This window comes from Caretta caretta, chromosome 18 (assembly GCF_965140235.1).
Source record: "Caretta caretta isolate rCarCar2 chromosome 18, rCarCar1.hap1, whole genome shotgun sequence".
Classification (NCBI taxonomy): domain Eukaryota; kingdom Metazoa; phylum Chordata; order Testudines; family Cheloniidae; genus Caretta; species Caretta caretta.
In genome coordinates, this window is record NC_134223.1 from 17,287,385 (window position 1) to 17,303,627 (window position 16,243).

Sequence of the window (16,243 nt, forward strand, 5' to 3'; positions counted from 1 at the left end):
TTTGCCCTTGGAAGACTCTGGCAACTGGACAATTAGTGAAATAATGTGGAAGAGTGAAAGCTGAGCAAATGGGGGGGAAAGGGAATTTTTAGTTAGAATATTTCAAGCCCTGGGTGGGGGATGCAGTTGTTGGTTTGTAGTTAGTTAATATTTAACTCCAATGCCAGTTAAGTTTTAGAGAGAGTATGTCTCTGCTCCTGGCCCTTTCAGTTTATGGTTTATTGTGAATACACTTTCTCTGAGACAACCAACAGCATCAGGGAAGACCAGATGTGACATGCCTGATACTTGTTAGGTTAAAAAAAATCAAGCAGCAAAGAAATTAGCCCAATTTTTAAGAAATCCTTTTTAGCTCACCTTTAAATCCTACCTCTTCCTATGATCCATCCATTTTCTCATCAGTAATTTCCCCCTCCCCTGTTAATCTCTGCCTTGTGTGTGTGTTGTTTGGGGCCAGTGGCTGATGGATTTAATCCTGTTGGATAACTTCCTACTCTTCGAGTGGCCCTATTGACGCCAACGGGGTTGTTGGTCAAGGACGGGCCGACCCAGTGCTTGTCAGGGGTCTGCTCATTAGGCTGTCGGTTTTGGGACCAGCAGATATTCTTTGTCAACATATGTAAAGGGTAGACGTATGGGGCTATCTGTGTTTATTAGTGATTTCTAATAATGAGATCGGAGGCCCCGATTCAGGAAGGTAATTATTTACATGCTGAAATGCTTTTCTGAATCAAGGTCTGAGTGAGCAGTGCAAAAATATTCCCTGCCGACGTTCGTTCTTGATTTAAAACTGACTTGCTTCCACTGCACTGAGGCCCCTTTCTGCGTCGCTTTCTCTGAGCCTCTTTGTGTTTCACTGGAATAGACGTCTGCCAGAAGCGAGCTTGAGTCACATGCCGGAGAATTCGCACTAATCACATTTTATATTTGCATGCATGCTTGTGCTCGCGCTGCTCCTCCAATCAGGGAACAAGAGCAACACCATGTAGTTTATCTGACCACTTGCACCTAGTCAGTGACTCTATCTGGTATCAGAGTAACAGCCGTGTTAGTCTGTATTCGCAAAAGAAAAGGAGGACTTGTGGCACCTTAGAGACTAACCAATTTATTTGAGCATGAGCTTTCGTGAGCTACAGCTCACTTCATCGGATGCGTAACATTTCTGTCTGGTATGAAAAGCTTGCGTGTCCCCTGGTTTCTAGGGAAAGTACCCCCTTGTCCCCTTCCTGGGCCATACCATTGCCGACGCTGCTGTTATGGCATGCCTGGCCTCTCCTTGTCCACAGTTGTATCCCTGGTGTGAATGAGTTGTAACACAGCAGCTTTACTCATGGGAAAGGGGAGGTGGCCCCTCTAAATTGCATCTCCGTTCCCAGGGGTGCTGCCTGGGGACAGTTATTTAACTCTGTGTTCGTCCCACACAGCACTCTGCTTGTCAGGACTCCGAGGGCCCTTTGTGGGCCTGAGAAGTGAGGAGGTGGCTGTAAGCAGACAAGTCCCAGTGATTATGGTTAGGGAAGCTACTGGGGTTTTTCTTTTTAATTAAAATGAACCCCCTGCCAGACACACAGAGCCCAGGAGAAGCTGATGAGCCTCACCCTCCAAGGCAGGACCTGTATGAACAGTGCAGCCACACTGGTGGCTCCTGCTTCCTTGCACCTGTCTGAATGCCAGTGTAGACATGTTAACCTCTCACTTGTCTGCGGCAATTCCTTCTGGTTATCTCCTTCAGCTGCTTCTCTCTTCCCCACACTTCCGCTGTGCCCGTGTGTCTTGTCTCGGCTGCTGATCTTTAGCTCTTCCAGGCTTCCAGCAATAAACCTAGCCTTTAGCAAGCACCTGTCATCCTCAGAGCACCTGACAAACTAGAACTAACCTTTTCTTTCCTCTTGCTCTCTTGGCTTTGCACGCTTTCTTGCCACATTCTTTGGTCACTTCTGGCTTCCCTTCCCATCTCTGCCTGAGCTCTCTGACAGATACAAGTCTTTTTTTGTCCAACTCCTCCTGTCTTGGGGCCCTGCTTTATAAAGTTGAGGTTACCAGTCTTCCCTAAAGTGATCTGGCTTTTGGAACGTGGATGCATTTAAACATACTTGGTTATGTGGGTGACGGGCATAGACGGGCAAACTGGTCCCTCTCCATAGAGCAGGAACATCTGGCAAAGGAAGGAAATGGATGATCTCTGACTTCCCATATCTGGTGGAAATAGCAAACAAAGTTAACACCAGTACAGAGTTAACTATATTATTGAACCCTGAGTGCTGCATCTGGCATGGAAACGGGGCAGACCTAGGGAAATCCCTGTGCAATCCCAGCTGATATTCATACGCGTAAAATCACGTGTGAGTGGCTGCAAAAGAAAACCATTTGCCCTGCGTAATCCTGCACGTGGCTTTTTTTAAATAACATGACTGATGTTTTTGCAAAGGTTAGTGCTTTATGGAATTGTTTTGTTATGGGTTATCTTTTTTTTTTTTGCCTTGGTTTTTTGTTTGTTTCATCCCATAAAAGCATATGCCTTTCTTTTTCTTTTAGCTCAACACCTTTTGGGTTGATGATGTTGTCCGTGTGATAGATGATATGGAAACAGTGAAGCGATTCCAAGCTGGTCATGGGGAGTGGACAGATGAAATGGCACCTGTGAGTGTGCTCCAGTTCCAAGACAGTCCAGTAACTTGCAATTTCTAATCCATAAAAAAAAAATGTTAGCGGCTGGATATGCTAGCCTCCTTGCTCTTCAGCACCCCCTATTGGTCAGTGCATGGAGACATGTGGGCATGCTAATGGCTTTGAGAAAGAATGTTGCTTAATGTATCTGGTCCTCAGCAATGCGGCCTCCCAGCAGCGTTCAGAAAATAAGGGAAAGGGTGAGTTGGGGAAGGGGAAACACCTGTCAAAGGAGATAGCTACCCATGAGTTTAAAAGGAAATTCTGCTGAAATTTTAAGCAAACAAATTTAATGTCTCCCTCTTTTCTTTTCTTTAATTCTCAAGGTTGAGGGACAAACCATTGCAAATGGAAAACTCTCCTCTGATCAGATTCATGGGGCAAAAGAGCAGAATACAGAGTGCTCCATAAGCAGCAAAATGCACAGCAGAGACCGCCAGCTTTGTCTGCCTCTTAGGGTTCTGTAAACCATGCTTTGTTGATTCACTGGCTTCCTCTCCAGATGTTTGTATTGTACCTTGGCGTCCCTCTTCCCCTAGTATGTGAAAAGACATCCGTTTTGTATACAACCAAATAAGAAACTGTTGAGAACACTTTTGTGTGTTCTTGAAGTGGGAGTTGTCGTCTGCAGCGTCTCAGTGAATGCTTCTCTTCACACGCTGGGAATGCTGTCTGGGAATCCACCCTTAGAAGCGTTACCTTGGTTCTGAAAAGCAGGAAATACGTTGCTTTCCTTTTAAAAAAAACACAAAACAAAAAAACCCCATCTCTTCCCATTGCAGACGCTAGGGCACATTGGCAAGGTGATCAAGGTGTTTGGGGATGGAGACTTGAGAGTGTCTGTCGGAGGGCAGTCCTGGACCTTTAACCCAGCTTGTCTCACGGCCTACCAGAGAGACGAGGATGCAAACCTCATGACAACGGAGAACACCAAGGAATCCAAAAGTGAGAGAGCAGGGAGGGAGATGTGGTCCAGTTCTGGCCAGGGCTGAAAAATAACCACTTCATCTTTCTAGGGTAACAAAAGTATTTCTCTTTAGAACGTGTCAGATGTTAACTGACTAATCGCTACATCACCCTTCTCCAAGCAGAGTCCCAAAAATCGATTTTAACCAAATCAGGGGAGCACCGATAGCCTCAAGGTTAAGCCTCAGGACTAGGATTTAGGACTCCTGGGTTCTTTTCCTGGCTGTTTTGTAGGATTGCTATTTTGGCAGTGGGTAAATGGCATAACCTCATGTGCCTCAGTTTCCCAGTCCATAGCATGAGTATAATGATGCTTCCCTACTTTGCAGTGGGTGGGAAGGTTAGCCCACGCTAGCAGTGAAGCTGGGGTTTGGTTTTGTTGTTTCCTGTTTTGCGAATCTGGTCATGAAAGTTATGGCCGTATGTTTGAGAAAGGGGAAGGCTTGTTGATTTGTCTTGCAGAATAAATTGATCCTACATCACGTACCCCAAGAAAAGTTAGCATAAAAAAAGAGAGAAACTGCTGGGGAACAAAGTTTGTGGCTCCATTCAGGAATTAGTTTAAATCCTGTTGAACTTTGGAGGAAACTAGAGCCAAACTCGATGACTTAGCACTTTCTCTGATGGAAAATAACAAGTGGAACTCCCATCAGACACCAGGGAAGTGTAGTGAGTGCAAACCAAATCTGAAATCCTGTGGTCAGGATTTTCCTTTCTCCTGCAGGATATGAGCCTTTTATTGTCTTCCAACTCCCTCCTTCCCTATAGCTAGGAATTCATGTTATTGCTTGCCCACATATAATGACCGTTAGGGAGGGGTCTTCTGCAGGCATTGAACCTGGGATCTCTGGATTTAGAAGTATCAGCCTCTGTTGCTTGAGCTAAAGGACTATGTCTGTTAGCTGGAGGCAGTAAAGTAACAAGTTCATAAAGCTCTTTATATGGACTAGTCAGTATAGAGGGACAAAGGCCCATACTGGGTCCATGTGGTCACACATACAGCGGCTCGTTGCCACTATGTAACCTGGGGCTGTTTCTCATCCCCACACAGGCACTTTGATCTCCATCCTAGAGAAACTGCTGTGCCAGAAGATGGAATTGGATCATCCAGGGCGCTTGGTCGTTGAGGCGGCGCATGGCAATGCTGTTAAAGTCGAGGACCTGGTTCAAAAATACCCAGACAAGGCAAGTCTCAGAGAAACCCTCCGAGGTCGATGTCTTTTGTCGTCGATGTGTAAAGCAAATGGGGGGCTGCTAAAACCTACTGTAAGGAATTAACAGCAGGTGACTGGTTTTTTGCTTTAACTGACAGTCCTAGAGCTTGCCTCTGCTTCAAGGGGTCCTTTGCTCCCCCTGGCAGGGCTGTGGGACTCTGGCATGCAGAATTTCCCTGTGCCATTGTAGCTCAAGAGGAAGCGTTGTCCAGTGGTTAGAGCGGGGGGGACTAGAAGTCGAGAGCTGAGTTGCTGTGGTATCTTAGACACCTTTTGTGTGCCTAAATTTCCTTTCCTCCCCTCCCAAACGGCGGATCCCAAAACTCACTGCTTTGTAGCACGGGGCGGGAGGCTGAATTCCCTGGTGTGCATAAGTTGCTTTGAGATCCAGTGGAGGGCGTTGAGGCATTATCCCAGGAATTTAGCCGGGATAACTGCCATGTCATAGCAGGGCACTTTTTGCCTGGGTTAGGGCTGGGCAGGAAACCCCACTGATCTAGCCTGGGCAGTCTCCCTTACGCACCAAAGTACATGCAGGCTCTATGCTAACAGACCCACCAGCTTGAACTCTGCCCTCTCCTTTCCTATATCCACTCTTTAGAATTCACATAAGCAGCCTGACATTCCTAGTTTCTAGTGGCAACCAACGCAAGAAATGTGTATTTCAGTGACAGGCCTGCTTTGCTTGAATCCTCCAGGAGCCAGGCAGCATGGCTGGAGGTGCAGCCCCAGGCTACCTGCTATGTTCTGCTGCATCGGGACTGAGTAGAGATGTCTGGTAGGATCAGACCAGTGGAGCCAATCCCAGAATAAATTACATGAACACAGAAACCATTCTACTGAGGCAGCATGGTCTGGTGGTCAGGGCACTCGACTGGGACTCGGAATTCTTGGGTTCTATTCCCACCTCCACCATCGCCTTCCTCTGGGACCTTGGGCAAGTCATTTAGCTTCTCAGTGCCCCATCTCTGTAGAATAGGGATAGTGAGATCTGTTGATGAAGGGTGCTATACAAGAGCTAACCCGTATTACTATGTACCTGTTGTTTGCATTCTCCGTGCACACATACTAGGCACTTGTGATGATGTGGCCCTCATCCTAATGCATTGCCGATAAAGAGAAGAGTTTGTATACAGATGCCTTCGCAGTACAGTTTGGGGGCTGGGTGGTCTCTGTAGCCACCTATTCAAACACTGGAAGATTGCCCAAGATCCTAGCTACCCCCTTAAAAGCTGCAGGTTTGTGCGTGAGTAAATGCATCTGTCACAAGCCAGAGAACTAGAGAGCAGAATGCCTTCGCATGGTGTCCTTGGAAGCAGCTGGGAAAGGAACATAAATCCTCTGGAGGCCCTGGCCATGTGGCAAGCGGGAGCAGATTGATGGGACATTAACAAACACCAGGATCCATTCTGAGAGGACTATAATGAAGCTGAGATCTAAGGTCTGACTTAATGGTTTGCTGCCAGATAATTGTTCCAGTTCATTACATGCAAAGTTAGGAGATACGGGGAGGGAAAGAATATAGCCAGGCACCAGTGATGGGGTCTAATCTGAAATGGGAAAGTGCCACGTGTCAGGATTAGGTCAGGAATAGTCTCGCTGCATCCTGGCCTCGGAGAGGAATTTGTTCTTTCTACTAGACAGTTATAAATAGCGAGAGGCAGGCGGATCCAAGGGCTTGCTCAGCAAAGTGAGATGAATTGCCTGCCAAGGGGCTCCCAATGGGGCAGATACCAATGTTAAGCCCTTTACATAAGGGGGATGCATTGGCATCCAGTGTGTCATTACCAGAATCACCATCCTGTCTAAGCCCAAGAAGGAAACCCTGCACAAACTACTGCTTTGCACAGGATCAGCTGTAGAAAAACTCCCTGTGTTACTTGCCAAGCCATGAAGCCTTTGCCAGATCCCTCACTCTTTCCCTTTAGCCATTCATTGATTTCATTAGTGTCCCTGCCCTCCTGTCTTGGCCTTCTACTTTGATCTTCAACTCTTTGATCCTTAAATCTCACAGCAGCAGGTCAGCACTGTGATTAGCCCTCCAGGCTGCCCGGTATGTAAGTCTGAGTGACTGAGAATACTTGGTGCTTATATCATATTCTCCTCCTTCAAAGCCCAGTGCGAACATCAACTGACCTCTCGCCCCCCTGCCAGGCAGGGAGGTATTGTTGGCTACTGTAGCTTTTGGCAGAGAAGTTAAGAATCAGCCCTGGTCCCTGTGGGATTTGACACAAGATCTGGGATTAGACACCCAGGAGTTCCTGACATAGCATCCAGGTCTGTGCTTGCACCACTCCCTTTTTGGCAGGAAGTGCCCTTTCACCGTTGGGGTCTGGAATGAGTCAATATGTTGGTTGGGGCAGGAAGTGCCTTTTATTTTAGCTTTGTACAGCAGCCAGGGCTGTGCAGTGCCATTTAAAGTGGTGTTGGGGGCATAGATTTCCTGCATACAGTAAACTTCAGTGTGCCACCCCGCTCCTAAACCCTAGAACAGAGGTTCTCAATGGGGGGGGGCATCAGACTTTTGGGGGCACAGCAAGCCTCTGATTCATAGATTCCAAGGCTGGAGGGGACTAATGTGATTATCTAGTCTGATCTCCTGTATCACACAAGCCATGGAACTTCCTAAAATAGTTCCTGGGGCTGAACTTTTAGTAAAACAGCCATCTCGATTTAAAAGCGGTCAGTGATGGAGATGGGAAATTGTTCCAATGGTTAATTATCCTCACTGTCAAAAATTTGTCTTAAATTTTCAGTCTGAATTTGTCTAGATTCAACTTCCAGCCCTTGGAGTGTGTTAGACTTTTCTCTGCTAGATTGAAGAGCCTAAATATTTGTTATCCATGTAGATACTTACAGACTGTAATCCAATCACACCTTAATCTTCTCTTTGTTAAGCTAAATAGATTGAGCTCTTTGACTCTGTCACTGTAAGACCTGTTTTTTAATCCTTTAATCATTCCTGTGGCTCTTCTCTGAACTCTCTCCAATTTTTCAATATCCGTCTTGAATTGTGGGCACCAGAACTGGTCACAGGATTCCAGTCGCAGTTGCACCCGTGCCAACTACAGAGGTGAAATAACCTCTCTGCTCCTACTTGGAATTCCCTCATTTATGCATCCCAGGATCACATTTGCTCTCTTGGCTTTATCATCACACTGAGAGCTCATGTTCTACTGATTATCCACCATGACCCCCAAATCTTTTTCAGAGTCCCTGCTTCCCAGGGTAGAGTCCCACATTCTTTGTTCGTAGATGTATTCGTTTACATTTAGCCATATTAAAATGTGTATTGTTTGCTTGCTCCCAGTGTAACCATTCCAAATCACGCTGTAGCAACAACCTACCTTATTAGTTATTTAGTACACCCCCAATTTATGTAATCTGAAAACTTTTAGTGATGATGGTATGTTTTCTTCCTCGTCATTGATAAAAATGTTAAATAGTGTAGGGCCAAGAACTGGTCCCTGTTGGACCCAACTGGAAACATACCCGCTTGATGACAATTTCCTGTTTACAATTACATTTTGAGACCTATCACTTAGCCAGGTTTTAATCCATTTAATGTGTGCCATTTTAATTTTATATTGTTCTAATTTTTTAATCAAAATGTCATGCAAGTACCAAGTCAAATGCCTTATAGAAGTCCAAGTATATTACATCAACACCATTACCTTTATCAACCAAACTCAGACTCTCATTAAAAAAACAAACAAAACCAAGTATGTTTGACAGTAGTTTTCCATAAATCCATGTTGATTTGCTTTAATTACATTATCCTTATTTAATTCATATTGAGTCCTGTGTCAGCCCAGAATCAATGTCAAACTGACAGGCCTATAATTACCCAGGTCATCTCATTTACCCATTTTAAAGATTGGTACATTAGCTTTCTTCCAATCTTCAGCTCCATAGCCTGTGCCCAGCACAATGGGCCCCAGATCCTGCTTGGACCTTCTGGGTGCTGTAGAATACAAGTAATCATCTCTCTTTCCCATCAAGTTATACAGAGTCTTGGAGCAGGAACAGTGCCTGAGTGCACATTGAGACCTTTCCTAAACAATTATGTGCCTGGATCCTTCCATTATTGCAGGTTGATATAAAGAATCAGGGCAGAACCGCACTGCAAGTCGCTGCCCACCTGGGCCGGGTAGAGGTTGTGAAGATCTTACTGCAGGCAAATGCCAACATCGATCTGAGGGATGAAGAGGGGGACGCGGCTCTCCATTATGCAGCTTTTGGGTAGGAGCTTTTTCTCCCTTCGTACAAGTGTAACCTCAGGGATGCTCTGTGCCAAAGGCCTGATGCTCAGCTGGTGCAAATCAGCATAGCTAGATTTGAACCAGCACCACAGAGAGGGGAAAGGCCTCCAACCATGGAGCTGCACTAATATATGCCAGCTGAGGATGTGGCCCTCAAACTCCAGGGGTTGGTTTGCATGAAGCCCCAATCTCCATGCGAAGGTGAATTCTCCATGGTATGAACACCTTGGTAGAAAACGGGGGTTACTGGGGTTTGGGGTATGTGAAAGGAAGAGAAGGTGACTGAATTTTGAGTTCCTTTTTTGAATGTCTGTGTACAGTCTAGACAGACAGGAGGCTGAATTCTGTTCTCTATTACCCTGGTGTAAATCCAAGGGAAGTCCATCAAAGTCAACAGGGGTTACTCCAGATTTACATTACGCCAACAGAGAGCAAAGCCTGGTGCTCCAGTTAGGATTTTTTTTTTTATGAGACAAGAGAAGGATGCAAGAACCAAGATACTCATGATGTTGCATGTCTAATAGTTGTAGACAGAGAATCTCCATCTTTTGATCATAGTGTCCAATTTTTTTTTTTTTACACCAGGAATCAAGCTGAGGTTGTCCATGTGCTCGTCAGCCAAGGAGCCAATGCAAACCTGCTGAACAATGCCAAGTGCACAGCCTTCTATGTCGCCGTCAACAAAGGATTCACGGAGATCGTGCGGATCCTTTGTGAGCACAACTGTGACGTCAACCTCCCAGTAGGTTATTTTCATGCCTCGTATCATTGAAGATATTTTTGCTGCTTAACGGTTGTGGGTGAAAGTCGATCCTGAGAGCTTGGCAGTGTCCTGTGGTGCTGGGCTGGCTTCTGCCTAGAACTCGCAGCCACCCTGCTAGTCTAGTTCTGGGTCCCTCCCTGCACACCGACACCTCTCTGCCCGCGCTGGAGGACCAGCTGGTGTGGGGTTCTGCTCCGTTTGCTGCTGCCGTTCCTGGGAGAACTGTGGGGCTCTCCCGGGAACCGCAGCAGCGAAAGGAGCAGAATGCGGGGCTGCCGTGCAGCTCCATGCCAGCAGCTGCTCCGGCACGGCTGTAACAGTACTGCCCCCAGGCGGGGCTGCCTACAAACCCCGGACAGGAGACGCTAGACGCAGCTGCATGGAAGGGCTGGGGGCGGTACAGCTGGGCTGGAGGGGGATGGCCCCACGTTCTGCTCCTCCTGTGTCTTTCCAGTGTGGCGGACTGGCTATAAATATCTTACTGGTATGGCGGACCGGACCGACCGCCCTACTTGCACCACTGCCTTAACCCGGTCCAGTAGCACCTTCTGCTATTCCAGCAAAGGGTGACCTGTTAATTGCATTATATCTGAAGGCTCCAACGATGCCTCTTCCTGTTCCCGATATCGGGCGGGTGAGATTTTATTTTTCAATCTGGTATAAAGGAACTTGGGAGAGCAGCAATGAAGTCACTGGGCCTGTCCCGTTTCTAGGGCTACCGGACTGGTCTGTAACTAGTCTTTAGAGACCAGTGAAGTAGTTTTTCTTGTGGGGTGTGTGAAATTAGGGGATTGGCAGCCCAGGAAACTGAAGGCCTCTGTCTGTCCCCCACGATCTAGGTTCTGGCTACACAAGCATGCCCATCTCCCCTGTCCGTGTGCCTCAGCCTCAACTCATAAGGACTCCTCCTAGGAGTGAAAGGAGAGACCCCCACTCTCCAGCAGGCCCGTTCAGACCTTGGCTTCCCTGCTGAGGCTATCATCAAGATTGCCAGCCTCGAGGCTGGCCAGTGGCAGGGGTGGCTCTTTCGGTGATGTGGATGCTTGTCTACTAGGAGCTGAGGCCCAAAAAATTCATTTCATGTAGGCCATCGAACTGCCATCGGGTGGTGGTGACTCATGGTTGTTTGGCCTGCACTTGCTCTGTATCCTTGTCTCAGCCAGCCCCTCAGGGATGGTTTGTTGGAGTGGAGTCTCTCTGATGTCACCTGTGCTTTGCTATGGCTCCCTGTAGGATTCATTTGATGACACCCCCCTGCACTATGCCATCACTGCCGATTTGAAAAACATCATCGAGATCCTCACCGAGGTACCGAACATCGATTTCACAATCCAGAATCGCCAAGGCTTCAACCTGCTGCACCATGCTGCTCTGAAGGGCAACAAGCTGTAAGTGAAAGGGGGAGCTTTTAGCGTGTGACCCTGTTGATCAGGGTGCGGTGTGCGTCGCTGGGAAACCCACAGGGCATGGGAGGCCCCCTGGGACGGGCTGAGGACATGCTGTGTAATCCTGACAGGGAGCGGAGCCTGGGTCTGAGCTAGAAATTCCCTGCTCTGCTGGTGATGAATCGGGGACAGCAACCGCGGTTGGTGAAAGGGGCATTGGGAGACCAGCGGACTCTCTATGAGGCTGGGGAAAGGGGATGAAAAGCCTTTTGAGGAAAGGGCTGAGGCTGAGGACATGGAAATGTACAGAGCAGAAATGACCCTCCCAGCAGAACTTGGCTCCCTGGCTGCCGTTGCTTGTGCCACCCCTCATCCAGACCCCTTCTGCCAATTCCCAGAGGAAATCCCCTTCTCCTTGGGGGGTGAACTAGGTGCTTCTCCATAACCAGTTTGTAGTATCTGATATTGTCCTGTTAGGGGACAGGTGCTTCCCTTGCAAAAGGAGGTGGACTCAGGACCTCTCAGATCCTTTCCCTATCTCTAACCCCATGGTCCTGTATCAGTTTGTTAATTCTCTGCAGAAATGGCTCCTCAGTCAGGGAAGACAAGGCTGAGATCACCACAATCATTACACCAAGGATCGGTGATTGTCGGCAGTGCAAACACAGAGCAGTGTCTTAAGCAGTCACCTTTCTGCCCCTCTCCCACCTTCTCTCCTACAATACGCCCGTGCATTTAGCCTTGCGAAGCACAGCAGAGTCATCTTCTGAGATGGAACCAGAAATAGGTGCTTAATATTCCAAAAGGCGATTTCCTAAGCCTTAGCTGAAAAGAGTCCCGTCCCTCTGCTCCCAGGGAGCAATGAACACATTCCTAAAATCTCATCTCATCTTTCAGGAGAAATGGCAGCAAAGTGCTTCATTCGTTTGTTCATTTCTTCTCTGCTGCCTTGTGAGCAGCCTCTGTTTCTGAGCCCTGGAAAGCGACCCACACACAGATGTGATTTCTGGCAGAGGTCTGAAGCCTTTTCAAGGATTATGAGATCTGTGAAAGTACAAATAGCTCAGTTTCCTGACAGCTACCTGCAGACAGGCTGCACCCCTCGCAAACTTCCCGGCTACACGTCTGAGACCTGTATTTTAAAGCAGTTGGAGAAGTCTTGTGTGTCTAGTTGTGATTGCCTAGGTAAAGCTGCCACTGTAGATCCATTAAAAATCATGGTTCTGTGTGTCTTTTATAAAAACTAAGGCCATGTCTACACTAGAAACTTTTGCCAGTGTAATAGTGTCAGTGTGAGGGGTGGGATTCTTTACAACATTTTTATACCAGGAAAAAGCTCTGGTATAGATGGAAAAAAAAAAACCTTTTGCTGGTGTAGCTTATTTCATTGGAGGAACTGATATAACCCTCCTCTCCACTCTGGGAGTTATCCGAGCAAACCTTCTCTAGTGGAGACAAGGCTACAGATTTCCTGACTTCTCAAAAGACTGAGAGGGTCCAGTGAACCCTGCTGTGTTGGTTAGAGAAGAGGAGAATAATTTTTTTTGACGCCTCAAGTCAAATGGCTAGCACTCAAAGATAGCCAGATATCCATTTCTGTGAGGAGGCAAAAGAACCAGGGGAAAATGCGTGCAATTGCTGACACCAAAAATAAATATAGAACACACAACCAGTTTTCCCTTTTTTGTTGGTTTTGGGGGAGGGGGGGAGTCTTGATGGAAAATTGTCAAGCAGCCCCCTGATTCTTCCTTTGCCCCTCTCCTTTCACTGTGCCTTCACTTGTAGCAGCCTCCTTCTTTCCATGTCTCAGACCTCCCCCACTTCTCCCATGGCTTCCGATCACTGATCTCCTTTGACTGTCTGCCCCAGTCCTGTGCCTGGAGCATTCAGCTGTTAGGGGTGGGACATTGCTGATGATGACTGAAAACACGGGGTCAGATCCGCCCTGTGTGCGTCCTCCATCAGACTGGTCTGGGGATGCATCCAGCTCATTACTAACATTGACATTGTGAATTTATCCCGCTTTATTAAAAGAAAACAGAGGGCTTTTGTTTGACTTTCCTAATCCAATCTGTAAGATGGATGGAGCTTTCTGGATCACTGTCCTTGCTCGTGGCACTGCCTGTTATAACATTAGGAACATTAATCACTGCTCAACAGAGGAGGCAGGCCTGTCTCTTGTGCATCAGTCTCCTGTTGACAAGTAACTCTCTGGGCTCTCCTTTAATCTCGTTAACCTCCCAGAGCCATAAAGAAGATTCTGGCAAGAGCCCGGCAGTTGGTTGATGCTAAAAAGGAAGATGGCTTCACCGCCCTGCATCTTGCTGCCCTCAATAACCACATGGAAGTAGCAGAAATTTTAATCAGAGAGGTAAATAACTTGCATGAGAAGTGGCAAGTTCATGTTTCGGGTCATCGCCAGTTCTAAAAGGAGTGTGAGTCTAAAAGGTGTGAGTCTAAAAGGAAGGGGGCGGTGTCCAGAGCGTAGAGCAGAGGGACTAGGAATCACTAGGGCAACTGCTGCAGGTTCTGGCTAGGAGTGAAGTATCATAGCTTGGATCAAAGGGGACTAGGAGCCCTGATTTCAAGGTGCTACTCCTGCCCCTCAGGACAATATTCTCTAGTGGTGAAAGTAGGGGACCAGAAGTTGGGAAGTAAATTGGAGTTTTGCTGTTGACTTTGGTGGGGCCAGAGTTTCAACCCTGGGATCTAGTTCCAGCTTTGGAGAAAGTGGTGGCTGGAGTTCAGGACTCCTGGGTTTTGTTTCAGACTCTGATTTGTTGTGCTTGGCCTCTGTTTCCCCACCTCTGCAATGGTGGGTACCTCTGCCTCACAGGGATGCAGTAGCTTTATTAATCAATATTTGTTGCCACAGAGATCCCTAGGGGGCACTGTGTAATGCAAAGTATAAAGGTGATTTTATTATGTCTGGTGTAGTCCCCACTGCTAACCCAGCTTCAATTTAAAGTGCATTCTGACTCCTAGCCAGCACTGTCCTCTGCAGACCCAGTGCTGGCAAAATGACTGTTGAGCCTTCTAATAGGGTATCCTTTCAGGAGAGGCTAGCTGCGTGTTTGCTGCATCCTGTATCCTGGCATTAGAGAGATTTTCCTATTACTCCTTCAGCGGTCTGAGTCCTTGAGGGAAACCGAAGCAAAAGAAACAACAAGGAATCAGTCTTGCTTTGTTGAGTTTAGGAGCTGGTCCGTGACTGTCTGGACTTGTTCCAGGCCTTCAGTTTGCAGGTGTCAAGTAATTTACTAGCTGTCACCTCCAGATCATTACCAGCCAGGAGGAAATTCCCATGCACTTGTTCCCTTGCAATAACCTCTGCATCTCCTGACTGTCGAGGCTTTCTGGACCTTGGGGCAAGGATGAAAAGTAGGATCCCTTTGCTGCCCCCTTTTGGATCCCCCCTACACTGCACTTGCATGGGGATGGAATTGATAGTCCAGGTCTTCTCCCTGTGCCATGAAACTAGTGTTCAATGGGGGTGTTCCTGGGACTCTGCCACTATTTCTCCACTTAGTGTTTTTCTCCCTTTAAGGGTCGCTGTGATGTCAACCTCAGGAACAGCCGGAACCAGACTCCCCTGCACCTGGCAGTCACCCAGGGGCACATGGACTTGGTGCAGCTGCTGGTACGCGAAGGCAGCGATGTCAACGCCGAGGACGAGGACGGAGACACAGCCATGCACATTGTCTTAGAACGGCAGCAACTGATGTCAATCATGGCAGAGGAACAGGAAGGTGGGGAGGGACCGTCCCTCTTTTCCAAGGTGAGAGAGAGAGGGAACAGCGCCGCTTCAGGGAAGTGCCTTGTGACGTTGGAAGGGCCATGGACAGTCGGTTAGGGTGGGCGGCAGTCTCCAGTGGGAAATGGTGGAGTCCTTTTAAACCAGGCTGTACTAAGCACTTGGGAATGTGTTTGTAGGGAATGACCCAGCCTTGATCAAGGGGAGAAGGGCTGGATGTGACCGAAGGGGCCTTTTTCTATCTCTGAGTCCTATGATACTTGGCTCTCGGACGTGAACTCCCCCATCGTGCCCCCAAGAGCTGCATCAGTATCCCTTTCTCCATTTTACAGATGGGGCAGAGAGAGGGGAAGTGGCTGGGCCCCAGTAGCAGAGCCAGGAGTCCTGGCCTTAGTTCATAGACGGTGCTGCACTGGCTCACTTTTCCTGTTGGATGGTACTAAGAACATAAGGACAATTGACCTGCACGGTGTGAAAGTAGCTGGGTAGGGAACAAGACACCGTGTGCATGTGGCAGGGGGACTACGTCGTATCCAAGCAAGAGGTAGTTTTCATCTGTCACCTTAGCTCCATCCAGGGGCATGAGAGAGAGTATCACGTACTGCCTGTTGAACTCTATAAAGGGTAAAATCCTGGCCCACTGAAGTCAATGGCAACACACTCATTACTGTCAATGGTGCCAGAATCATGCCTACTCCCCTCTCCCTTCCCCCCCCCCCCCCCCAATCATTGATTTCACTCTGTTTGGGGCAAAAGGTGTGAGAATTTGAGCAGAGGAGTGTGGCTGTTTCACGTCTTTCCCCCATCTCCCGTTCCCCTCTGTGAGGAGGAGCTGGAGACTGAAGTAATTGCTTCCCAGCATTCCACCTCTTGCTATAGTCCTTGTTGGCGCATGCTCTGAAGGCCTGGAGGCTTCCCTTTTACAGTTCCCGCTTGCAAAACAAACACACGCTAGGAGCGGGGAACGTTGCGGGGCACCCCCAACCAGACCTCAGGAGCCGTTATCCTGCAAGGCCACGAGTACAGTGGAAAAGCTGCTTTTCAGCATGCCTGCTCTCTCTCTGGGCCAAACTTGTCCCTGGTGTCACATGGCTGACTTCAGTTGTAATTGCTCCAGGGCTGAATTTCACGTTCAATCTGAACTCAGGAAAACTCAATCCTTAGGCCTCAAATAGAGGGGCCAGGGCACGTCAGCTATTGGAAGCTTAGCCGGGCATGTCAGCATAAAATTA

At 47.9% G+C, this 16,243-nt stretch overlaps 1 protein-coding gene across 6 annotated transcripts in view; it reads left to right on the forward strand.

The window, feature by feature from the left end:
• The window catches only part of MIB2 (MIB E3 ubiquitin protein ligase 2), a 108,181-nt gene that overhangs the window by 79,747 nt on the left and 12,191 nt on the right, over positions 1-16,243 (forward strand). For 4 of the 6 annotated variants that reach the window (XM_048825203.2, XM_048825204.2, XM_075121208.1 and 1 more), the window contains 8 exons: positions 2,536-2,640; positions 3,450-3,612; positions 4,685-4,818; positions 8,941-9,089; positions 9,695-9,851; positions 11,106-11,260; positions 13,502-13,628; positions 14,805-15,035. In XM_048825203.2, coding sequence (XP_048681160.1) covers positions 2,536-2,640; positions 3,450-3,612; positions 4,685-4,818; positions 8,941-9,089; positions 9,695-9,851; positions 11,106-11,260; positions 13,502-13,628; positions 14,805-15,035 — 1,221 coding nt within the window. The remainder of the gene's footprint in view (positions 1-2,535; positions 2,641-3,449; positions 3,613-4,684; positions 4,819-8,940; positions 9,090-9,694; positions 9,852-11,105; positions 11,261-13,501; positions 13,629-14,804; positions 15,036-16,243) is intronic. The other 2 variants (XM_075121210.1, XM_075121211.1) reach the window with 1 other exon arrangement.